We start from the raw sequence: 26,808 nt of genomic DNA, 5'->3' as shown, positions 1-26,808 counted from the left end.
ACCAGAGTTGTAGCCAAATAAAATTTTAATTAATGAAATATTTGGATCTTAAAGGGGAGAGCACATCGGTTTGAATCAGACTTCATCTGCTTTTTTTTTTAATTTTGATTTTTAATTTAAATATATTGATTTATTAATAAATTATTAATCTCTGATAATAAAAAAAATTTACAATAAATAATAATTCACTAATAATAAAAAAAAAATACTGTATGAAAGAATATCAGAAGTTATTAATGAAATAAAATTTTATGTAATTTTCATTTTAAAAAAAAATGTGTATATGTAATTTAAAAGGCGTACAAGGAAGTCATGACTGTCCACATCAGATTCTTTGTGTTATATCTCTGATGAATACATTTGAAAAACAGATGAAACGTGTCACTATCATCTGAATTATAGATGAAATGACAGAGTAGGATAAATGACCAATTAACCTGCCATTTTTACTTCTGCTGTTATGATGGATGAGAATTCCACAAAATAACCTTGTTTTTATTGAATAATGAAACCCAGAAAATTTAATTGATTATCATGGTTTCTTCTTTCATGATATCAATTAGTAGCTATTAGCAGTTTTAATTATTGCTTAATAATAAATTTAAAAAAATATTTCCTATAAATGAAAGATAAAAGTAATGCTGTCAGTCTTGTATAAGTGCAGAACTCTGTCAGAATCTTATGTTGGAAACAAACATTTAACTCAGTTTAGCACTCATCTTGAAGTACAAGGTTAATATTATATCGCACTAGACACTTTAATAGATAGTTGCATGGTCCTACAAACCATATGAATTGTTTATAATATGAAGCCTTGAATTCAATTTAAAGAGAGTGTAGTGGTCATCCACAATTGATGCAGAATTAAATAAAAGATTTGGGCTCACAGAGGATCCTCAATCATGCATTTATGGTTTGTGCTAGCTGATCTTCCTCTCCCAAGCTGATTTATATCTTACCTTACTTAATCCTAGCCTTAGCCTTCTGACTGGTCTTTACCACTCTGGCTTCCTCCTTCATGTAATCCCCTTCTTCCTTCTAATCACAAGTCCATCTAATTTGAACTCTTTTTGCTTTCATGTTGGGTATGATTTCGGAGTTTTATATAGTTTTCTCAACAATTTTCTTCCCATTCCCCAACTTTACTTTTGTTTGATTGTGCTGAACAGCTTTGTTATTATTTTTTATTTTTGAATATGATTAGGCTTTCTTCATTTTGTATTCTTTAATTTTTTTTTTTACAAGAGTTCAAGTTTTACTTCTGTTTATTAGGCTAGGCTGAATTATAATCTTATACATCAGAATTTTGGTCTTGAATGAGAAGAAACATAACATTACTGCAAGACAACAGGCATGGCTTTATAGTTTATTCTTAAATTCTTCACATTCTCTACTTACATTCCTGGATAAACTCATTCAGTTTTTGTGGCTCAATTTCAAAGTTATTTTTTTCTTTCTGATATTGGTTTTCTTACAAAGTGAGCAGTCTTTTAAGGCCTTAAGTGAAAAATATAACTATGCTCAAGCATTTTTTAAAAATTCTGTTGAAATCTATGAAACCCATTTACTTTATACTTCACACTATAATGTTTACAGGAGATTGGTTTGATATATATTTAAAATTTCAGAATGGATTGTAGTTCATTGAGAGGCAGAACCATATGTTCCAGAATGCATTACTTAGATATATGAAGCTAGTCTCAATTTTTGAGGGATGATTAAATCAAATAGGCTTGAATCATGTGTATGAGGATATAAAGTGGAAATATTGTCATTCTTGAAAACTCATACCTGATTGGGATTTGAACCTAGGACCTTCCAAATGAAAGGCTGAGATGCTACTACTCCTCCATGGAGGTTCAGATATTTGAAGAGTTGTATTAATCTTCATAATTATTTTACTGGAGTAACTCAAATCCTCGTGGAATAATACAATAGGAATTAAATCTTCCTAGTTTAAATGTTTAGAGCAGTGGCAGCAAGGTGCTTTTTTAATGGTTTGGAAATTCACATTCTTCAAATGTTACAAGTAATTTTTACCTGAGTTTAAAAATAGTAATTGTTTGACATTACTGACATTATTTGTTAAACAGTTTTTATAAGATGTAAAACTTGCCACTCTCTGTGGCAGAGTGGTATCATCTCAGTGTTTCATCTGATCCCGGTTTTTAATCTTGGTCAGGCATGGCATTTTTCATACGCTACAAAATTTTATTTCTATATTCATAAGCTTCAAGCTTATATGGCAAAAAAACATAATTACAAATGTTTTTAATTTAGAAATTAATGACTAATTCGTTTGTTTGTGTTTTGATGTACTTTTCCATTCTCCTTTATTGTGCTAACCTCTTAATGGTAACGTACAAATTCCCTTACAACCTTCATCCTCAATCATCTGTTTAAAATATTTTAACTGTCTTTGTCTTCTTTTACTGTTTTCTCCTAATACTGTTCCTTCTAGAAAAAAAATTCACTAACTCAGGATATCTAAATACTCTTATACAGCACATATGTAGAGGAATTTCTATGTTTAATGTCAACAAATTAATCTGACATCCACAGAATCCAAGATTGGAAAAAAGTTTCTCCTCTTTATTAGTAATTTTAAAACAATTTACTATTCCATTATTAAGAAACAGGATTGTAAATAACGGAAATAGATAGATACTGAAAAAGCACTATTAAAATATATGGAACCACAATATGAAACTAACAGTCCTATCCTGAGGTTAGCTCAGTTCCAAGCAGCAGGCAGCTATCCTGTTCACAGATAAGATATTTTTATTAAGAAAGAGCTACATAGAACTGATCAAAACTTTTACAGATTAAATGTATAGCGATACAATTACTGCTTTTCTCTGTAAATTAAAACGTCACTCATGAACAGATTCATGATTCCTAAAGGAAAATCTTACCTACATAGAATTGTACCTTATGTGGAACTATCCACTGGACTATAAACCATTCAGCTTGAAGTTCTTACAGAATTATGGTTTCAAAAAAGGGTTTTGTATATAATAATTTTAAAGATGAAGTGTTATGATCGTGTCATTCTGTAGTTAGCTAGCAATTGGCTCAGCACAGTAAACACTTGTGTGCCTAAATGTTCCTGTTGATTTTTTCTCAGATTGTTTATTATTTTATATTTCTTTTTTTTTTTTTTTTTATTAATATGACCTTAGGCATTCTTTTACGCATGTCTAAGGTTAATTTAATATTATAAGGCAAGCCTGCAATTAATGTATATATGGCTATTTTGTGGATAATATGTAATTGAATGTGATGGCAAAGATAGGCAAAATTGATAATTGCATTAGATAATGCTAAACCAAGGAAAAAAATCATGGTAATATATATAAGAATAATAAGATATAACTTTATTGAGTAGTATCTAAAAATAGGGCAGAAATATATTTATGCTCATGGTATATTGTTATTTAACAGAATTTAATAATGTTAGAATATTTACATACATTTTAATTAAAAATTAATATTATTTTTAATTAGATCTATGCAGATTTAAAAAACTTTTAAGAATAAATTTAATTTATAGGAAACTTATATAAGTTTAATAAGTTCCTTTTTTGTTTTTCTAATGGTTTAATGTTAACAAAAACTCCTTCCTAATTGCCTTAGGGGGCCACATAAAATAGGCACTATATAATTTGTTTGTTTTCAATTCATTTAGTCTAAAAATCATTCAGTTTCATAGCTGAAGGGGGTAATTTATGAAAATAAGTAATTATCTTTTTTCTTTATTTTCAGGAGTGCAGAAAGATTTTCAGTGATATTAGAAGATGCAGTCAGAGGAAAGGCTGTAATTGTGATGGAGCCATTCTCATTTAATACTGTTATTTATTGGTAATTGAACAATTTCCCAAAAACTTTATGGTCCATATATTAAATGGAATATAATGGAAATACCAATTTACTGTTATATTTTTTTTAGAATTTCAAATAAAGAGAAGTAAAAGTATCCAATTAATGAAGTAGTCACCCAATTTTTTCCTGAAAAATAATGAACATGTTGTAGTCATTGAACTTTTCACTTGCCTGTTTCACTTTTCTATGTATTAATAGAATGTAAATATTCAATTTCTTGAAAACAAAATTGTAATATTGTAAATTTGTAACTATCTATTTTGTACTGAAACATTCCTTCTGAAGTGACTGGTGTATTACAGTTTATTTTTATTCAGGTTGTTTTGTTTATTTTTACCTGACTATGCCAGAAGATGAATGAATACTGTGTATGTGGGTAGTGTGTTAATTTATTTGATTCCTTGTAACACCTGACTGATTGCACTACGTTAAGAGATAATTTATTATATCAACCAATAATTTAACAACTGATGAGCTTTTCCGGATTCTATAATTATAATTTTTAAAGTACAGAAAATGTGGTTTGTAGACTAAATTCATGTAGAGGACGCTATAAATCTTAAAAATTTGAATAGTTTTCTAAAAAATATTGAATATACTTTAGCAGTAGAATTAGAATAAAGACATATGTCTAAAAAAAAAACAGTATTATCGATAATAACAATTAATAATCTATCAATACACTCATATCAAGAAAAATTAGCCACATATTGCAATATGATTAATATAGCTAATAAATTATATAGGAGATAATATTGAGATAATTATGTAATTACATAGAAGATAATATCAGCCAAAAATAGTTGTAATATAAAGGTCATTAATAAGTTAATTAAAACGTCAGTTTAGAAATAATAAAATAATTGTGACTTTAAAACTGACAACAAATAATTTCTGTATCCCATTAAATTATAATATGAACATATAAAATTATTTCAAAAATCATTTAACCAATTAATTATAGAATTAAATTCTCTTCATTCTCTTTAAAAGATTTTTGTATTCTCTTTAAAAGAGAATACAAAATTAGATAATTAGTTACAAATTAAATTATAACATCTTCAACAAAGTTTATGAAGTAGAATGTAGACAGCAAAATTGTAAAAAAATTCTAAATAGGAACAACTAACTGAAATTAAAAAAACATAATCACTCAGAAATATTTACAAACTTATAATGAACCGAAACCTTATTATGTTGATCACATTAGAAACAATAAACATATATTTTCAAAAATAGATAATGTGCAAATATTAGAAATATGTAGCAGTAAATTTAAATCCTGAACTCTTGAGAAAATCCATAAAATAAAAAAAACGCAGAAATATAATTAATAAACAAATAAAGTTTGACCATGATAACTGGATTAGGGAGATAGTAGTACATTTAATTTAAAAATATGTATTCCAATTATATGCCAGGAACAATGATTCTGTTATTTTTCAGTTATAACAGCAGAATAATTCATTTTATACCAGTGACTGAAATTGTAAACGTACCTCTCTATATGTATTTTTATTCTTAGAAAATATAATTTTTATACTTTTCTATGTAAAAATCGGTGCAAAACCACTAAATGGGGAAAAAGAGTGAGTAGCAAGTTCAAGGAAATTTTTTTTTATTAATGTTTTTATTATTCTATAGGATGCAGTTTGCTAGACTATTTATTTACATTTAAGTAAATTTACTTTAATAATTTTTAATGTACATCATACAATTTTCAATCACTCTTTTAATATTACAGGTATTAATCAGGTTCAAAATTAAGATAGATCTTGTTTGCAGATCAAAAAGTTCATTCAAACTTCACTGGTAAGAGTCTGCAGAACTGGTCGGCACAGCAAAGTTAGCAAACTATGTTTAGAGTTCTAAACATGACCTAACCTATAAGTGAAATGAAAATGCGGAAAAAATTAACAAATAAGCATGAAAACATTATATTTCAGTTCAATTAGATTTGTAATAAAGAATACTTTTCAAAAAATACCTCTAATTTTGTTAGACAAGATTTTTTCTTCCATTTGATGAACCACAGGACTCAATTATGTCACTTTTTCCATAAAAAGGTGGATTTACGAATCACACCACTAGGTAGTATACTACTTGATAATACTAGGTAGCATACAAAAACTTGATAATGTACTTGAAATAATAAAATTTAAAAGAAAATATAGTACAGCTTGTTTTAATAGTAAATGCTGGTATGCAAATGAAAGTACTGATGAAACAATTTTCAGATGAAAATTTGAAGAAATGAAACAGATGAAGCAGATGAAACAATTTTTTTAATTCCCATCACTTCATTAAAAAAAATATAAAAGTGTTAGTTTACAAGAGATTATAGCTGCTAATAAAACACGAACAGTAGGAAAGTGTTGCAAATGTAGCAACAAGATTTGTTACATAAAACAGAAATAAATTTGATTGGTAAAATTTTTATTCTGCAATTAGTATTATTTTTTGTAAGTTTATATGCCATATTACGTTGAGTCCAGGAAGGCTATTGGAGGAATACTGAATGAATATAATGCAGAATTGGCTTATATAGTGTGTACAGAGCTGAGTGAACTGTCAGAAGCTGTGTAAATGTCTCACTGATCCCTATATAATTGGATAGGGGATCTTGTATATTGGAATTGGTAAAATTTGAACCATAAACTAGCACCACTTAATGAGTAGTAGAAATAAATAAAATGAAACTGTGTATGTGAAGAGGTAAGTGTGAGTAGGGATAAAACCACATTTTAAACCAATGCAGTAAAAGTGTTCTGATTTTGTATTTTGAACACTGATCTATATATAAATTTTCTATATTCTATAACTGTCCGTAAATTTCTGCTTGTATTGCAAAAATGACTGTTCTTTTGGTTATCTGTTATTATAGATATCCGTTCTTTTGGTTATATGACTTGCGTAAAATAAACATCCCTACCATCATGATTATAGTCGCGCAAGTGTACAATGGTTTTATTTAGTTCCCAGCTGCTCAATCTGTGGTGCTGGAGTATGTTTCAGTATTGAACACTTAATTATATTTTATGCCATACGATCCCCTATCCAGTTATATAAAGATAAGTGGAGCGTCTGGAGCTGAGTGCAGCCAACAGGAGTCTAGTACATCTGAAAGGAACTGTGCCAACTGATCAAAAGACCTTTAAATTTTCAAGTCCTTAAATAAATTTTTAATAACATGCAATGAAACTGAGTCTTAACAATTATAACTATTTGAACTAATTGATGGAGAAATAAAAAAAAGTTCATTTTATAATAATATAAAAAGTGTGTCCACGAAAATAATAAAAATCAAGGGTTACACTTACAAAGTAATAAGGGCAATATTATATCACAGATCTTCAATCCGTGAAATTCATTACACTAATTTTATTAAAAAAGGAAAAATATGGTGTGAAGTGACTATCAACTATCAATATATGACTATCAACAAAAAAATTGGCTGAGAAATTCCAAAAATGTATATTTGTTTGTTCTAGAAAGGCAACAAATTTTAATAATAAATCCATAAGATAACAATCAGTAATTCATAAAAGAATAATCTAAGAAAACGCAGTGATATCCAAAAAAGATTACAATGAAATTTTCAGTCGTATGGTAACAAAATGATACTGATATCAAAAAAGATAAGAGACTAGATTTCTATTATCAAAATCTGTTATTAATTTAGAATTTTGTTTATATATTTAATATGTATTTTTTTTTTAGACAATAGATAATTAATGTTAACTGTTCCATGTAATAAGCAAAAAATAGAAAAATCTGTTGTAAAACAATAACCAACCTGATTTCATTTATTAAACAATGAATAATCATAAGAATTGTATTATTTCTGTAATTGTGATATGTATTGCATATAATTTTTTTTTATCATAGCATTCAGAACATGAAAGAAACTACGCTAAATTGTATCTTTATATATAAAAATATGGTAATTAACAAAGTAAGACAGGTAAATAAATAATCAATACAACTAACTGTTGCTAAAAAAAAGGATCAGAATAAGAAAGAAAGTAATGCAAAATGCATTTACTTTTTTTTCTATTTATATCCTTTAGTAAAAATATTGCATTAAAACATACATTCAGTGAAAAAACCAAATTTTCATCAAGTTGAAAAGTTAAAAACTTGAAATAATGTTGAATACTTAAAATAAAGACAGGTCAAGTCGTAGTGAAATATAAGGTGGAAATTACTTTCAAAACAAATATGTAATTGAAGAAAAGATGTTGAATCACTAATAAGTCAACATGCATTATAAATGCTAATAGATGATAAATTTGTGACAGCAAATTTATAATTGTCAAATATAACCAAAATTGTGGTAATGACTTTATACTACCCCTGCTAATTATATGAGTTTGTTTAATAAATGAATTCAGACAGTAAGTATTTTGTAACAGATTTTTCTATTTTTTTGCTTATTGTATGGAACACTTAAACATTTTTATTATATTTTATTATATATTGTCTACACATTTAACATGTATTTTTGTAAAAATAAAATTCTAAATTAATAGATTTTGATAATAGAAATGTAGTAGTCTCTTACCTGTTTTGATATCAGTATCATTTTGTTACTTGTAAGACTTACCGTACAGTTTACAATTTCATTGTAATTTTTTTTGTTTCTTTTACTGTTAATTTTTTCATATGAAACATTCAAGATGTTCACTTATAATACTGCTAGAAAAAGGGTGATTGATTATTATTCACTTTATAATTAAGTCACGATTTGCCATAAAAAGCATTAACTTAAATTTTAGTGAGAAATATCATGATCTATTCTAATTTTATGTTGTCTTAATTAATTTTCTTGATATACCAGAGGACTTAGAATAAGTCTTACAGAACTTAAATTTGAGTTTTGTATTCTTCACTCATATAATTTTTTATGTTGAATTTTCTAATGTAATATCAGACCATTACTTTAAGGATTTTCATTCTTGGTTCATCCCCACATTGAATTCTGTCTTTATTTTCCTTAGGGTTCAAGTGGTTTCTTTTCTTTGTTTTACTACATTTAGGAAGGATGTTTCTGATTTTTAGGATTAGTGTAATAGTCTTGCTTGATGTCTCTTCACTATTTTGTCTCATTGATGCTTTATTGGAGAAAATTATGTGATTCGTTTTCTTGACTAGGTCTTCGAGTTTATCTGTGATTGCTATTTTTTCGGTTGCTTTTTGGTAATTTTTATTCTTGATTAGTTGGGTAAGGTCTATTTTTCTTTTAGTTTTAGGGGCTTCATTTTGTTGCTTTCTTTGGGGAGTAAATTTAATTTTAATTTTGACTAGTTAGTGGTCTGACCCTGTGTCTATTCCTTGGAGGACTTTTTCATTGTAGATCTCCTTGTGGTGATGTTTGTCCATGAAGACGTGTTCTAGTTGCCATTCTCCTTCAGTGTAGTAGGGATGTTTCCAGGTTTTAAATTTTTTAGGTTTCCTCTTGAAATATGTGGATTTTGAGATTAGGTTGTGGTTTCTGCAGAGATTGACGAGTCTGATTTTTTTTTGGGCAGGCCACTTTCTGATGATGATGCGGTATCTTTTTTTCTCTGCCTAGCTGAGCATTGAAGTCTCCTATTAGTTGTTTAACATGATTTTTGGGGATGTTATTTATGGTCTAATCTAGTAGGTCCCAGAGTTTTTCTGTTTCTTTACAGTCTAGGAGATTTGGTTTTATTATTAGTGGGCATATGGCCATCTACTATGGTGTAAATTGTATTAGGTGCTTTTAGGGTGAGTGTTGAGATTCTTGGGGTTGTGACTTCAATTCTTGTACAGAGTTTATTATTTTGAGCTAACCAAAAGCCTGTACCAAACTGTGGGGGGACTCTTCATCACTCTTTTCTCAGGTATACCTTTGTAGAGCCTATATCCTTGAGATTCCATGGCATCCTGGTCAGTGTTCCTTATTTCCTGCAGTCCCATGATGAGAGTTTTATGTTGGTCCATAGGCTAGTTATTTTTTTCAATTAACCAGTCTGCATGAGCAAGTTTTTATTATGTGTTGAAATGGTGATTTGCTTGACATTTATTATGATATTTTTTATCATTGTTGCAGACTAATTATATATATTTGCATGATATCAAAGTTATCTTCTTGGAAAATTCAAAAACATTGGTCTGAAGTCTTAGGTTAAAAACTTAATACATAATCTAGGCAGCAATAGCTCCACTTATTAATTTTTTCTGCATTCCTTTTCTGATTTTATCAAAAGAAAGGTTTTTTGAGTCTTCATTAATTGCAGCTATTATTTTTGTATGGGCAATAAGTTTTGTAGGTTTATTCATATTTTTAATGTAAAATAAAATACATTTTTAAAAAAGTATAAAACTTACTTAAAAAACTTCACTTTTTGAACTCTTTTAAAGTTCAGCTTTTTGAATTAAGGTGCCAAGTTCACGATTTGCAAGTAATAAATAGGCAATTTTTTAGCGTTACATTAAGAGAAAGAAAGATGGAACAAATAGTTGTAGGACTTATGTATATCAAGAGAGAAACCTGAAGAACCAAGCACAGAAAAGGAAAAGAAAGTAACTGAGTAGGACAAAGGAACATTGATATTAAAATGTAGGTACAGAAACAAATTGAAGAAATGAAAAATTAAGAAATTGACAAATAGATGAACTGCCCATAGAATTTTATAAATGCTTAAAACAAAAAGAAGTGAAAGAAATAGTTATAGGATAAACAGTACAGGAGAAGGGCCTGAAGACTTTGTAAAAACAGTACTGAACCAGTTCCAAAGAAGACACAGAACAGTAAATTTAATAGCTAATACCAATAATAGTGAATATTTCAGAGTCCTAAGCTGGAGGTTGGTAAGAATAATGGAAGAGAATGCAAGAGAGGAAAGTCTGTCTTCAGGAAAGAGAAAGGAACCACAGGTGCCATCAGGCTATTAAGGATGGTTGGAGAGATATTTAGAGAGGAACATGAATTTTTTATAGATTTAGAGAAGCCATTTGATAAAGTCCAAAGGAAAAAAATAATGGAGGTTTTTTAAAAAAAAGTAGAGTTGAAAGACGGAAGGTTAAAGAATAATATAGATGAGACAAAAAGCATAAGTGAAAGTAAATAAGAATTGACTGACTGGTTGAATCTAGGTTGAGGTGTTAGGCAAAAATACTGCCTTTCACCGACACTTAAGATGTACACTGCAAATATAAGGAATATCAGGTATGTAAATAAAGTAATGCAACTAGTTTTTTTTTTGGCAGCCAAATTGGCAATAGTGTAAAGTTACTAGTAAACATATGGTTATATGAACAGCTGATTTATATTAGGTATTAATATTTTTAGTCTATTGTTGCCACATGAGATGTTAACAAACTTTTCATGAAACAAGTTTTTGTTGTGCATTACAAAAAATGAGTGATACTAACTATGACCAACATTGTGCAATCAAGCTTGGTGTTAAACTTGGTGAGAATGCTACTGAAACTTTTTCAAAATTGAAAAGGACGTACAGAGATGACGTTCTGTCAACAGCCCAAGTTTTTAGGTGGTTTAAAGCATTTTCAGATGGCCGGGAATCAGTTGCGGACCATCCATGCTCTGGATGACCGTTAACATTAGAAGGTGATGAAAATGTTGAGCAAATCAGAGACTTGATATGGTATGATCAGCGATTAAGTGTCAGAATGATTGCAGAACAATTGAATTTGAATCACACCACAGTTCACCAAATTTTGATAACAAATTTGACATGAAAAAAGTTTGTGCAAAATTGGTACCAAAAAACCTCACTGTTGAACAGAAAAACAACAGGGTGGAAGTGTGCCATGATTTTCCAGGCGAATTGAAACTGATCCTGATTTTCTAATAAATGTTATTACTGGTGATGAATCTTGGATATTTGAGTATGACCCAGAAACAAAAGACCAAAGCAAGGAGTGGCACACTTCAAACTCACCACATCCCAAAAATGAGCAAATCAAAGCCATGCTAATTTGTTTCTTCTATAGTAATGGCATTGTCCATAAGGAGTTTTTGCTTATAGGGCAGACTGTAAATCAATATGTTTACTGAGAAAGATTGCAGAAAAGAGTTACCCATGTGAGACCAGCCATCAAAGACAACTGGATGCTGCATCATGACAATGTACCTTGCCCTTGTCACACTGCACTCTCAATTAATGAGTTTTTGGCAAAGAAACACATTTCTGTAGTTCCTCAACCACCTTATTCACCTGACTTGAATCCCTGCAACATTTTCCTGTTCCCGACTGTAAAAAACACCTCAAAGGACACCATTTTGGAACAGCAGAAAACAAAAAAAATGTAACTGACCATCTGAAGGATATTCTGATATTTTTGAGTTCCAACTGCTATGAAAAGTGGGAAAACCATGTGAATCCTTGCGTGGTTTCCCAAAGGAACTATTTCGAAGGTGAGTCCATTTACAATTGGATTGTAAATAAAAGTTTTTCTGGACCAGTCTCAGTACTTTATTTACAGATCTCGTATATTAGAAGGAATAAGTGTAGGAGGATAAAAAATAAAAATGCTTAAGGTTGCCTGATGATATGATAATTCTAGCTGTTGGTAGTCACACGATTCAAAAATTGTTACTAGCCTCGGAGGAAGGAATGAAAATAAATATAGAAAAAACTAAAATAATGTAAGTATCACAAAGAGTTTTTAGTGGTAAAGAGAAGCGAAGAAAGAAGAGATAAAGTAAAAAAATTACAAATATTTGGGTACTATGGTGCCAGATTACTGGAAGAATGCAGTGGAAATAAAAGGAAGCAATGACAAAAGAAGTCTTCAGTAAGAGGAGGGAATTACTATGTAGTAAAAGCCTGGTCTTCGATTTACAGAAGAGGTTAAAACCAAATGCTATGTACGAAGTGTCTTGTATGGAAGTGAAGCACTGATAATGAGGAAGCGGTACAGGAACTGAATTGAGGTTTAAAAGATTAGGTATAGACAAAGTAAGTTGGACAGATAAATTGAGGAATGAAGAAGTAATGAACAGGATTAAAGCAGAAGGAGCTCTTATGCAGTAAGTACATAATAAAAAAAGGAAGCTAGTTAGAGCATGTGGTTAGTAGAAGTGGAATCTTAACAAATACATAGGAAGAAAAATTAATCCAAATAGGGAGTTTTTTGTTTATTTGTGTTGTGACTACATTGCTTGACCACCCTATTCTTTAAGTTGTCCATTTATTCTTCTTTAGATATTTACCAATTTTCATGTTATTTTAGTTTTTTGTGAAAGTTTATTTAATTGTTTGTTACAAAATCATATTTTTGTATTTTTTGTTATGTGTGCCTTAAATATATTACAATAATAACATAACTCTAAGAAAGCATTCCAGTATTACACAACAACAAATAGCTTCTGAGTGTGGTGTTGGAGTAGGGACAATGAATGCAGTTTTAAAATAGTTTAAAGAAACTGGTTCCTTTTAACCCCAAAAGAAAGTAAAATATAGTCATAAATAAAAAAAACTACTCCAACATGGTTGGTTATTAAGAAAAAGTAAATCTTGATTCAGATTTATCTGCTGTGGACTTAAATCAAGAATTAGCAGCAGGTAGAACAGATTTACAAATGACAAATATTAGATGCCACCTTATTGCAGTTAAACAGAAATTGAAATTTTTGTCCAGCTGAAAAGCAGCTTTTAACATCAGCAATGTACAAAAAAAAGGTATTTGTGGGCCAAAGCACATGCTAACTGGGCAAAAAAAAAAACTGTAAAAATGTTATATTTTTTGATGAGTTAAATTTTTAAGTAAAAGGGCAAAGAAGTTCCATATGTTATAAAAACATCAGATGAAAATACATCACCAAAAGAAGTTGTGGGGTTGCTTTACATTTGAAGGCCCTTGTTCATTACTTCCAGTAGATGGTATATTAAAAAAGTATTGGATATAACAAGATTCTAAAGGAAAGAGTTGTGTTCATAACAAATGTGCACAAGGCAACAGAGTTTTCAAACAAGATTTGGTACCATGCCATATTGCCAAAAAATTGGAAAAAGTTTGTAAAGAACAAAACATTGAAGTGCTTCCATGTTTTGGAAACTTCCCAGACTCTAAACCTAATTGAAAATCTCTGGGCAGTAGTAAAAACGTCTCTCAAAACTGAATTGTACCACAAAAATTGACGACATTAAAGCACTAATATCGATATGGTTTCGTGAAGAAATAAAAAAAAAAGTGTAGTACACTAGTTGAATTGAGGCCAAATCATGTACGTCAAGTGATAAAGAATAGAGAAAGACATTAATTACAGATTCAAAAATTGTACAAGTATGATTTTTTTGTAATTAGTTACTTTCTATTAACTAACATTTGTGTTAGGTCTCTGTGATAGTTTGCAGGCCTCTGTAATGAATGAGATGAATATTGGAAAATACAAGGAGACGAAGGCGAACCCATCGGGTTGGTTAGTGGTGAACGCGTCCTCCCAAATCAGCTGATGTGGAAGTTGAGAGTTCCAGCGTTCTAGTAATAGGAAAGGCAGTTACTTTTATACGAATTTGAATACTAGATCGTGGATACCGGTGTTCCTTGGTGGTTGGGTTTCAATTAATCACACATCTCAGGAATGGTCGAACTGAGACTGTACAAAACTACACTTCATTTACACTCATATATATTATGCTCATTCATCCTCTGAAGTAATACCTGAACGGTAATTCCCGGAGGCTAAACAGGAAAAAAGAAAAAAAAGAAGGGGACTAAGGTGATGGCTAGGTAAAGAAATGGATGAGGACAGCAGTGTTGTAAGGGTCCTGCCGCCAGGCAGAACACCAGATGATAATGACATGGTTGTTTTTAATTTGGCGCCGACTTTGAAAGATATAAAATGGTTCTATTTTTTAATGAAATTTATTATATATTCATTACGATTTTGGAAAATATGTAAATAATAATCTAAACAGATAAATATCCGTAAAACTTTCTAACTATGAAAAAATTAATTGGGCAGCGTTCAACCAGATACGTGTTTAAGGTTACGTGTGTACTTTATAGTTGAATCTGTGGTTGTTGAGTTTTCCAACTTTACTCGAGTTTTAATTAATTTAACCAAGCAGACATAGTGGAAAATATTAACATGATGATTTCTGACTGGATGAATGAAAAATTATCATCGTTGCTGGATTTTCCTGTGCCACAGGATATGATAGAGTAAGATCATATTTCTTAGATTTGTTCTTTGAGTAATTTAATTTGAAGATAAGTTCCTGCATTTGAAATCATCCTTATTCATTGATATACAAGATTTAAAAAAGTTTTTAAAAGAAAACAAAAAGAAAAAAGGTTGAAAAACGTGTTCCTTTTGGTCGCATAACCTGTACTTGTTTTATTTGTACTGAATCTCGGTTATACTGGAAAGAAAGTTTTATAAAAATTGACATTTTTTTCGACCACGTAAACTTTTTAAGTGCGTTTAGTTTGGGAATATCTTTAGGCAACAGCAGTTTGAATAAATAAATCTGGACAAGTTTTTATTCCTTATTGGAGTCTGTAAATTTCTTTCATTACTGAGAGTAATGAGGTTAAGGAATGTGAGCAAAAATTCATACTCATACAAATACTCCAATACAAATTGAATTGAATTGTTAATTTATTTATACACTTTCCCCTATTTGTACCAAAAGGTTTGCCTTAATTATATGAGTTCATTTTCTTTACACATGTTTCTAAAAATTTATGCATACTTTTCAAAGAAAATTTCTTACCCAAAACTTTTAATTTTGCTCTTTAATGTTGGTCATGTTTGAATTTATTATTCTTTCAATATTTACTGATTTCCTTCATGGTGGAATTTGAAAGACAATTCCCCTATTTTAGTTAGTGATTTATTTGCCTGCTAATGTTTCTTCTTCCTTTGAGATTGATGTATGTAATTTGTTTCTACTTGGTATTACCTGAGTTTAGTACTGCTTTAATTCCAGATGGGTTTTTATTACTTTTACATGAATGCATTATGTATCTTGCAATCTTGAATAAACTTTAATGTTTGGGAATTTTTAATTTATTTTTTCTTTATAAAAACTGAACTGTTTCTATATTCCTTAAAAATTTAGTAAATATTTTGTTATAATACTTTTATGATTAAAAAAACTTTTGTTGCTTTCTACATGCAGGCCGGTTGGTTTCTGCAGATACTTCTTACTTTATCCCTTCAGTTTCTCTTTCCAATTTAATATGAAACCTGTCCATTTCTTCTCACTACTTGATTAGTTAATTTTTCTTTATTTAATGATCTATTTGTGTAGTAATGAATGCTGTTAATATATATATATTTAAATGTACATCATAATGAGTTTCATCCAGCATTACTTAATAAATATGCTTATCAAAATGAAGTGTAAATAAGGATAAAAACTCATAAACGGGTTTAACTCATTAAAACGGTTTAATCTAATTAATGAACATATTAATGTTAAACATAACATTTAGTACATTTATGTCATATTAATTATATAACTTGTGCAAACTGATTGGTAGTCTTCAGGTAATGCATGCTTATGAGTTGCATTTAACACATTTATAAGTTTATGACTGCAAAACGTTCTTCATCCCATTTAGAATCTAGAGGCATATTTTGTATTCATGCATATAATATATTAAATGACTGAAAGAAAATTATTATTTCCTTCTTAGATTTTAATTTAATGGTTTTTTTAATAGCCTTAAACATTTACTTATCTGATACATGATTGGCAAAATTTCATAGTATATAAAAAAAATAAAAAGAAGTTTTAATATGTATTACAGTAACTTAAATACTATTTTACTGCTAGGATACTTTACCAGAAATTATTAATCAGTAATATTAAAGTAAAATTGTAAGAAATAAATTTGTACATGAATTTAAAAAAAAAAAAGTTTGTGTCTTAAGTCCAAGACTTCACATTCTTGAGTACCATGTCAAAAAGATAACTGCATAATTATACTTTTATTTTTAAAAAGTTATCTTTTTGACATGGTAAAAGACAAAGTTAAATATAGCAACCAAAACAGCTAATAATGGATTAATTAAATTAGCTAATAAAAGTAAATCCAGCATAAGCAACATGTAAAACAAGGTATTTAAAATGAAATGTAGAAAACAAAACCGTAAAAACTTTTGTATTGGTATGTAGTCTAATTTAACATTAAAACAAATTCCAAATCTTGACTTAGGACTTTACTAATAATGGTAACTACACGTCAACTGGCTAGGCAGTCTAGGGTATGGTGAATGTTAAAACTATTCATCTGACAGCAAGCATGTTTTTATCTTGAACAGTTTGTTTAGCAGACTGCAGAGGTCCAATGTGTAGAGTTGAAAGTTTCATGGAATACTTATTGATTAAGTTTCTGTATCGGGTAATGAATTTTAAATATACTATAAAGTTTAATGGATAATAAATTCTATTTATAAGTGGACTACTGCTGTACAGCAAGAACAGAAATTGTAGTTTCAAAGAAAGTGAAGTGAAGAACTAATAGAATATAATTAATAATGGAATGTTGTATCTAGCTTAAATAATGTTTGTATATATTAATGTTAATATTAAAATCAATAATGCTTATATGTACTTGTATGGTGATTTTAATTTTCCTGACCTTTCATTCATGTGTAACTTTATTTAAATTTGAATTTAATCGGTAAATTTAGAATTTAGCCTAGAATTTAATTTGTAATAAGTTTTGTTTATTTTTTTGAAAAAAATTATTTGTGATAGATACATTATGGGGATTGAAAATGATAGAGATTTGGAGGATTATTTAAAAACATTATTAGATTTTACAAATATTCAGCATCGTAACTTTTTACAAGAATTACTACAACGCCGTCAGAGAGGTAAGTTTATTTTATAGAATTCTGGTACTTTCATATTAATGGGGTGAGCACCTGATTTTTCCCAAATTAACATGAATAGTCATTGTTAACGTGTAAACAAAGGCCAAAATGACCTGATAGCTTGAAGTATGGCTGAGAAACAGTCTATTTTTGACCCGTATATTGTGCCATAGGAGTTCGACCAAGTAAGTACAACCCCAAATGATGCCATTCCGTGCCATACGCGATTATGCTTATTTCACCACTTCACTCTATCCCAAATATATTCAGTCTTTCACGTACAAGCTGTAGTCCCAGGTTCATCAAAATTATAAGTATAATTAACTTTGAAGTATGTGAATTCTACTTCTTTTAATTACATTGTTCTATGTGCTTTCCAGCAGTCCGATATAAGTTTGTTTCCTCAGAAATCTTATTTTTTTGTATCTCTAACTTGTGAGCATTTTGAGTACTATCATTACAAAATAATCATTGGTTTCCTTACATATATCGGTACTTACGTATTAACGCCACCGCAGCTACAGCTTTATTTAAAAACAAAGTAGTCAATCGGATTTCGGTGGAAAATGAACAGTCTCTTTATTAATTTTAATAAATGGTTATTTATATTTATTTATTTTATAAATATAATTTAACCAAACTTAATCTACGCTCGCTTCGCTCGCTAACCTTGACTCAAAAAAAAATACTCAAAAAATTATGGTGATAATTAATCACCGTAATTTTTTGAGTATTTATTTAATAAATTCAGTAATTATTGCAATTATTTATTATTTTTTAAATAATCAAAACACTCCTGTTAATTAGTCAAGGTTAGCAAGCGTAGGTGAAGTTTGGTTAAATTATATTTATAAAATAACCATTTATTAAAATTAATAAAGAGACTGTTTTGAATATGTTAAACTCTATATCGACCCATTTTCCACCGAAATCCGATTGACTACTTTATTTTTAAATAAAGCTGTAGCTGCGGTGACGTTAATACATAAGTACCCATATATCACAAAGAATATTCGTTATTGTGGAAGGACATGGCCTGCATTAATCTCCCCTTACTTTAAGCTCTCATTAATTTCTACAATTTCATCTGACCATCTGATTTTTAACACTGGACTGATTTCTAAGAGTATCTTCTGTATTCACTTTCCATACGATACAATTATTTAAATTTACTTTTGATTTAGCACACATATTTAATTGGTAGAGACATTAATAAATGTGAGGCGTTTGGACCAGCAGTGTTTAATTGTAATAAATTTTTAAGTGTTTAATTATTACAAGCGGGATGTGTGAATTTTTTTAGCCAAAAACTGGCACAAATTAATCTTATTTCGGCATCAGCCTAAGCTGGAGCAGCACTCTATACTTCTGCTGAAGTATTGAGCTTTATATTGTGACTACTTTTACATACATAGCAGCAGATAAAATTTCATGTTTCTGTAGGAAAACAGGTGCCTTTTTTTGTTCTTGTTTTCTCATTATTTGTTTTACTTTTTTGGAATTATTATTTTCAGATATTAACTCATTTATGATATTGAATCATTCTGTTTTAATACTAGTTTTATTAAATTAAATATGAATTTAAAATGGAAATGAGAGTGATTTGATATAGTACATATTCCATTTCTTTTTCCTTAATATTAGTCTTATTTTTTTGTTTACACTTTACCACCAAATGGTACAGTTCAGCCATTTTAAAAGGAGCAGAGTGTTATATGTTTAAATGTTTCATTGTAACTTTCAATTTTGCACTATCTTATTGAATTCCTTTAAAAGTAGTTGAATTTTGTTAAAAGAAGTTGAATTGAATAAAATTTATGAGAATAATGTTATTTTATATGTTCAGTTGTAATTGTGGAACAACATTAATTTCACGTTTATTACGTTAACTTATTTAGAAAATATGTCTGATTTTGTCATATTGAACAAGATATACCTTTTTGCATTATCCTTTATATTTAAACCTGATATTTTATGCACTTTCTTTGAAGTGCAGTGTAATTTATATTACCACTAGACTTTTGTCAAAAATAAACAAACTTTGCTTATAAAGATTGTTGGCTGCAGTGATGAGTGTCTGATTGTGGATATTAAGTTGACAAGCTTTTCAATTGAAAAAAATTACTTTTTGTCTTCTTTTTTTAATTCATTCATTTCATTAAAATGCTCTAAAGTTGCCCCTAACTTGGGAAACTAAAGTCTCTTTAAAGTGTTTCATAGTCTGGTTGCTCACCTTCAACTTGGCCAGCCTATGATGTCCTGCCAAGTAACTAAACTAGCACTGACATATCTGTCCGGATGAATGGAGGTGCAAGCCCTACCAGGGCATCTTCCAGTAATGCATTTAAAGTATGGACAAATTAACTCAAACAAAATATTGGAATTTATTTTTTAAAAGATATAGAGAAAAAAACTTATTCTACTCGTTGAAAAAGAAATTAAATGTTTACTTGCTGAGATGCATTTCCCCAAAACATTTTTAAGGTTTAAAATTTATGCTGATTGAACTAAAAAAACATTGAAGTTAACTTTTGAGGAAAATATTTTTAAATTTCAAATTAGGGTTTCATCCCTCCCTTATGAAATAGTATTTTTTTGTTTTGGGGATGAAGTAAAAAAATGTAAAGGACAAAAATAAAATTAACTGAAAAATTTTGTTATTAAATAATCATATTTCTTACTTTTGAAAGTATGAATTGCTCTGTGTTTTTGGGGGAACACTAAACAATTTAATTCAGCTATTAAATATATATATATAATATATATATTTATGCATAAATATATATGCCTAATTCTATGGTGGACTGCATTGGAGATTTTGTTAATGAAGTTTTGCTAGTTACTACCAAAAGCCATAAAACCCCAGGAATGAGTCAAGTAGTTAACCTGGAAGCCTAAGACTATCTTATATGATTGTTTAGTTTCTAGAGGAAAGCAATGACTTTTGCAACACAGATATCCTATCCACTGTATAAAACTTAAAAAGGAGTACACAATAAATCAGAGAACTAACTTGTGTCATTCTGTACCAATGTATGTAAAATTTCTTTACTTTTAAAAATGTAAAATTAAACAATTTTTTTACTCTTATTATTCCTTGTCTTCTTTTGTGAGGTTTTTTACAATTTTCTTTTAATGAAAAGCTCTGTATTTCTGTGCAAAATTTGAAAGCTTACTCCCATTACACATTCTAATAAAAGTGATTTTAAAATGTCATGGTAGTGTTAAGTAATTGAAGAAACATTGTTAAAAAAAATTTACTTTGTTTTTCATTTTTATTAATTTTTTAGCCTTATAGTTTATCAAACCGGTATTGTCCAGTATATGAATATTTTATATCTAATAAGATATAGTAAACCTTTCTAGGTATGAACAATACTTTAAAACTGTGTAGTGTTAAAAATGTACATTCAAACTTTTCAATCAAAGTTTTTCTGTTATTAAATTTTTGAATCCTCAATTTTAGATCCTATGAAGGGAAAAAATTATGTATACCAAAAAAATTTGGTTCTTTTGTAAATCTTAGTGCTACTTAAATGTGTAATTCATACTTAAGTAGATTATTTAAATGGTATATATGTGTATAGGTTTATCCAAATGATTACTACTTGAGAACCTCTTAACTTATGAATCTCTTAATATATGAGTCTTTGAATAAGTTTATCTAGAAATAAATTGAATTTTAATCAGTATTATGGATGGACTTTTTTAATAAATAATTTCTAGAGTGTAAATCACAATAATATGATTAACAGTTCATAAATTAGTTTTTATTGCTGCAAGACTGCTTTGTTTACAGGCCCTGAAATTTTGTGGTATAGCAGAGAGGGTAAGCTATTCTCCATCAGCTAATGCTTGTGCACTAGAACCCTTTTTTGTCCATAGTGTAGATATATTGCAATTTGAAATTACTGTACACTCAGTTACAGATTGTAAAAAAAAATACAATAAAAAAAGAATTATTCAATAAAATAACGGCAGAGCTTTTGAACATATTGGTTTAATATTATATTAAGTAGAGACTGTATTATGAGTTATAACTAGAGAGTGTATGTAAACCACTCCTGTATTTATACTAACAAAAATGTAAATAAATAAAACAAAACCTTAGAAAATAAATAAACAGCAGAATAAAGAAATAAATAGAAATTATGATCTGTCAAATGAAAGTCTTTTTTTCACTTATGGTCTTTCATTTATCTTTGTGAAGTATAAAAAAAATGTTTATGAAACTTTATTTTTAGTTTTAGCAATTTTTATATAAAATAAACATTGATTGCAGAGTTCAGAATTAATATTAATCAAAATTACAATACATTATTTATGAATGTATTAAATTAAAAGTCTCTTTACTGTTTCCTTTTAAAAACAAAAGACCCTTTCAAACAAGTTCTTAGATGTATATCATTTAGCTATAAAGGTAATCATTAATTTTAAGGATTCTGGAACCCCTTGGGCAAAAGGGTAAAATGGGACCTCTATTGTTCCCCTTTTAATAATTGATCAACTTCTGAAAGTGATTTCTGGTGGCTGTTTCTAAACGTTCTGGCCAAATTTCACTACATAAAGAGGGTGTTTAGTATGCCTAGATTTACCTCAAATATGTAATTTTTTTTTGTAAGTAAAACAAATAATTTTTTGCTAATAAATTATTAAAATTAGCAAAATAATTTTTTTTTTGTTACAATTGAAAACTTGATTTTTTGGGAGAAATATATAATAGTTATTGTTTTATTTGAGTACTACTATATTATATTTTATTATAAAATTTTACACATGCAAATTTCTCTGACAGGTAAAAATATAAAAATTCGGAAAGATACCCAAAAATTAAATTTGAAATGCTTGAAAAATTTATTTGTAAAATTTTGTAATTATTGTTTATATTACTTAATTTTATCTTGCTTAAGTAAATTTCAAATGACTATATAATTTTATTTTATATGTTGGCTGAAGCTGTACACGCTCCACAAAAAATACCCAAGTGCTCAATGTCATAGCTCATGATTATTCCTAAACAACAATTGGTTTTTTTTATTCTGTGATGGCAAAGAAACTTAATTAAATTTCATTTTGTCGTTTCTGAAATAGCGGTATTTATATTTTTCTAAAAAAGATAAGAAAACGTTTTTACCCATATTTTGAAGTCCAGGCTGAAACAATTATTACTTGAGGTAAATATTTCTACATTCAGCATTCTGTATCACCTAGTGAAATATCTTCAGAACTTTATAAATACTATATAGAAATCAGTTTCAAAAGTTTTAAAAAATTGTGTAATAAATTCATTTTTTTAAAAATTATCTAAATTTGATTGCCAAAATTGTTTTCCATTTTGTGTATAATAATAATTGTTATGATCAGTTTTAAATAACAATAAAGTCATTAATATTTAAAAACCCGTCATGTATTCGTAATAAAAAAAAAATAAAAAGGGTTGGATACAACCCTTTGTCAGCTTTTATATTGATGTTGTTGTTGCTGCAATAGTAATAATTATTAAAAAGGTGGTACCAGATTTTTAACTAAGTTGTAATTAAAAATTGAAACTGAAGATGACCTTAGTGTTGACTTTTTTTTTAGTTACTGTTCAGCAAGATGTTCAAGGATATAAAAAAAATGATGTTAGTGAAGTGTATTTTCCTCAAAAAAATGCAGATAAAAAGAAGAAAGGAGGTAAATCAGAAGATAAAGAAGGTAATAATGGTGATGTAAGTAATCTTATATTTTTATTAAAAATAATATTATGACTGTAAGCTGTGTTTTGTCTTTATCTTATTAATCAAGTATTGAATTACTTTGTAATAAAAATTCTTCAAAGTTGACTTCTGAAAAAAAATTGTTATGGTCTTTTTTTTTAGTTATATTTAAATAATAATTATATATATATATATATATATATATATATATAATTTTACTAATTCTGCGTCTTAATTTAACATCCTAAAGATTTCAGTATGACTTCATTTCACTGGGGTAGCTGAAATCCATTACTCACAAATAAAGCATTTTAGGACATATGTTTATATGAACTTTTTCCATTATTTTCATAAGTAGAATAGGTTGTGTAAGTCTTGGGAGACCTTTGTGATAAGTTGTATATTTAGTTATTTAAAGCACACGATCTGATAATTTAATTTAAATGAAAAAATAAATCTTTGTGTTCAATTTATTATGATAACTACTGCACATTGTTTCAGCATTGCTGTTATTGTTTTTTTTTCTTCATCTTTTATGACCAGATAGAATCACTTTGGTCAGTCCATTATCCAAGCCCTTTTGTTCAGGCCTTGCAGTCCAAGTAATTTTTCATACATTCCGATCTCCATGCTCCATCTGATGTTGAAAATCTTCAAGTTGTGAATTTCTTTCTTGTGAATGTGAAGCGAATGTTTTTGTCCTTGACTTTTTTCATTTAATTTTATCTTATCTGATGTCTTCTGGTGTAAGGCCAATTTCCTTCATATCTTCTCTTATTTCTCTGGTCCATCTGCATCCTGTCTTTGTGTTTTGACTGTACCAGATTGTACTGTACCAGCTCTTTCAGAAGTCTCAAATTTTGCACCCTCATGATGTGTCCAAAGAATCCTAGTCTTGTCTTACACATGGTTCAGTGATGGGTAGAAACTCTTGTATATGACTTTGTTCGGCACAATCTGCCACTGCCAGTCTTCCTGGTACTTTTTGTTGATACAGGTTCCTCCAATTCTTTCGATCTTCTGGAGTATATCAATCTTTGATTGTTTGTTCAAGCAGAAGAATGTTTCTGCAGCATATGTGGCTTCTGGTTTTATAACTGTGTTCTAAGTGTGTTTAACTGTGTTTTATAAGTGAGTCTTAGTGTATTATTTTTGTATGTATGGATAGAAATTTTTTTACTGTAGGTGTACCAGGTTAATTTTTGAGTTTTAGCTAGTGTGTTAGTTTTTCTTTGGATGGAGGTTGTTTGTTATTATATTTCTGAGATATTTCAATTGAGTTACGTTTTGACTTTATTACCGTTTATGTTTACTTCTTTTAATTGTGTTGCTTTTTGAGGCATAATTTCTGTCTTCTCAAATGATATTTTGAGGCCAATTTTATTTGCAATGTTTTAAGTTTTAATATCTGTGTTTTGGCTTTGTCAATGTCGTTTGCTATCAGTGCCAAGTTGTTGATGACACAACATAGTTTGTTTTGATTTTGTGGCCTATTTTTATTTTTGGGGGACAATGTTTGAACCATTACCATATCTAGAGCTCAGTTAAATAGTAGAGGTGAGATTCCATCGCTTTGTCTCAGTCCTGTTTTGATCTGAAATGTTCTGAATTTCACTTTAGACTTAAGAGTTTGTGAGGGTCAGTTTATTCATGTTTATTTATTTGGTATGTAGTCCAAAGTGTCTTAGAATTTTTAGTAGGGATTCTCTGTGGCTTATCACAAGCTTAATCATAAGCTTTCTTGAAATCTACAATTGTTCTCACTATGTCTGTTTATTTTCCCATTGTAATCCACTATTAGCTTGAGACTCATGATGTGGTCTGGACAGCTTCTCCAGGTTCTGAAACCTCCCTGATATTCTTGTATTAATTTCTCAAGTTGTAAACCAATCCTGATGAAAATGATTCTTGAAAGAATTTTGTATATTGTGTTTAGGAATAAGATTCCCCTGTAGTTATTAGTGGTCTGTTTTCTCCGCTTTTTTGTGTAGCAGGTGGTTGAGAGTTGTCGTCCATTGTGCTGGTAATTCTTTGATTCAGAGTTGACAATCTGCTGGTGAAGTGCAATATTTGCTGATCTTTCTGCATGTTTCGAGATTTCTACAAAAGTCTGATTTTGTCCTGCCACTTTATAATTCTTCATCTCACTCATTGCTTGGTAGATTTCTTTTATTGTGGGAGGGTTGATTTTTCTGGTGGTGTTGTTATTGGGGTGCTGGTGTCAAAATTTAGGAGTTCTGTTGGTTCTTGCAATTTTGGAATTTGTTGAAATATTTAGTAAGAATTACAGTGTTGTCTTTATTGTTATCGGCCAGATTACGGTTTTCTTCCTGTATTAGTAGGGTTGGGGGTTTGTATTTTTGAAGTTGTTTTTTGGTAGTCTCCTGATTTCATTTTGTTGTATTTTTCTTCTGCTGATTTCAGTGTGTCTTTATGGTGTTGTCTTTTTATTTTCGTTAGGGATCAGGTGGTTTCTTTTCATTGTTTTACTACATTTTGGAAGGATGTTTCGGATTTTTAGGATTGGTATAATAGTCTTGCTTGATGTCTCTTCTCCACTGTTTTGTCACATTTGCTGTTCCCTCATTGATGCTTTTTATAGGGCTTTATTGGGGGCAGTTCTGCAATTCATTTAAAGTTGTTGACTAGGTCTTCGAGTTTATCTCTGATTGTTATTTTTTCGGTTGCTTTTTGGTAATTTTCATTCTTGATTGGTAGGTTAGGGTCTATTTTTATTTTAGTTTAAGAGGCTTAGTTTTGTTGCTTTCTTTGGGGAGTAAATTTAATTTTAATTTTGTCTACTTAATGGTCTGATCCTGTGTCTACTACTTGGAGGATTTTTCATTGTTCCTTGTGGTGGTGGGTGTCCGTGAAGACATGGTCTAGTTGCCATTCTCCTTCATTGTAGTTGGGGTGTTTCCAGGTTTGAAATTTTTCAGGTTTCCTCTTGAAATATTTGGATTTCAAGATTGGGTTGTGGTCTCTCCAATGATCAACAAGTCTGTTAATTTTTGTTTGTTTTTTTTTTTGGGCAGGCCATTTTCTGATGATGTCGCGGTATCTTCTTTCTCTGCCTAGCTAGCTGAGCATTGAAGTCCTATTAGTTGTTTAACATGATTTTTGGGGATGTTATTTTTGGTCAAAACTAGTAGGTTCCAGAGTTTTCTGTTTCTTAACAGTCTGGGAGATTTGGTTTTATTATTTGTGGGAGTATGGTTGTTTATTATGGTGTAAATTTTATTAGATGCTTTTAGGGTGAGTGTTGAGATTCTTGGGATTGTGACTTAAATTCTTGTACAGAGTTTATTGTTTCGAGGCTGACCAAAAGCCTGTTCCAAACTGTGGGATACTTTTCATTACTCTCTTTTCAGGTATACCTTTGTAGGGCCTATATCCATG

General features: G+C 29.3%; 2 protein-coding genes across 10 annotated transcripts in view; both read left to right on the top strand.

Annotated features, from left to right (window-relative positions):
- Gba1b (Glucocerebrosidase 1b) overlaps window positions 1-5,854 on the top strand; it is a 54,618-nt gene extending 48,764 nt beyond the window's left edge. For 4 of the 8 annotated variants that reach the window (XM_075359845.1, XM_075359848.1, XM_075359844.1 and 1 more), the window contains 2 exons: window positions 3,766-3,861; window positions 5,627-5,852. In XM_075359845.1, the coding sequence (XP_075215960.1) occupies window positions 3,766-3,861; window positions 5,627-5,633 (103 nt within the window). In that variant the 3' untranslated portion in view covers window positions 5,634-5,852. Of the gene's footprint in view, window positions 1-3,765; window positions 4,199-5,626 lie in introns of those variants that run through there. The other 4 variants (XM_075359842.1, XM_075359840.1, XM_075359841.1 and 1 more) reach the window with 4 other exon arrangements.
- An 8,807-nt stretch (window positions 5,855-14,661) lies between these two features.
- Window positions 14,662-26,808, top strand: part of LOC142321611 (activating signal cointegrator 1) — a 44,010-nt gene continuing 31,863 nt past the window's right edge. The window contains exons 1-3 of one of the 2 annotated variants that reach the window (XM_075359837.1): window positions 14,662-15,042; window positions 17,592-17,710; window positions 23,294-23,421. In XM_075359837.1, coding sequence (XP_075215952.1) covers window positions 14,969-15,042; window positions 17,592-17,710; window positions 23,294-23,421 — 321 coding nt within the window. In that variant the 5' untranslated portion in view covers window positions 14,662-14,968. The remainder of the gene's footprint in view (window positions 15,043-17,591; window positions 17,711-23,293; window positions 23,422-26,808) is intronic. The other variant, XM_075359836.1, reaches the window with a different exon arrangement.

This window comes from Lycorma delicatula, chromosome 3 (genome assembly GCF_047948215.1).
Source record: "Lycorma delicatula isolate Av1 chromosome 3, ASM4794821v1, whole genome shotgun sequence".
NCBI lineage: Eukaryota > Metazoa > Arthropoda > Insecta > Hemiptera > Fulgoridae > Lycorma > Lycorma delicatula.
The sequence above is the reverse complement of the archived record's forward strand: the minus strand, read 5'-3'. Positions and strand labels throughout refer to the sequence as shown.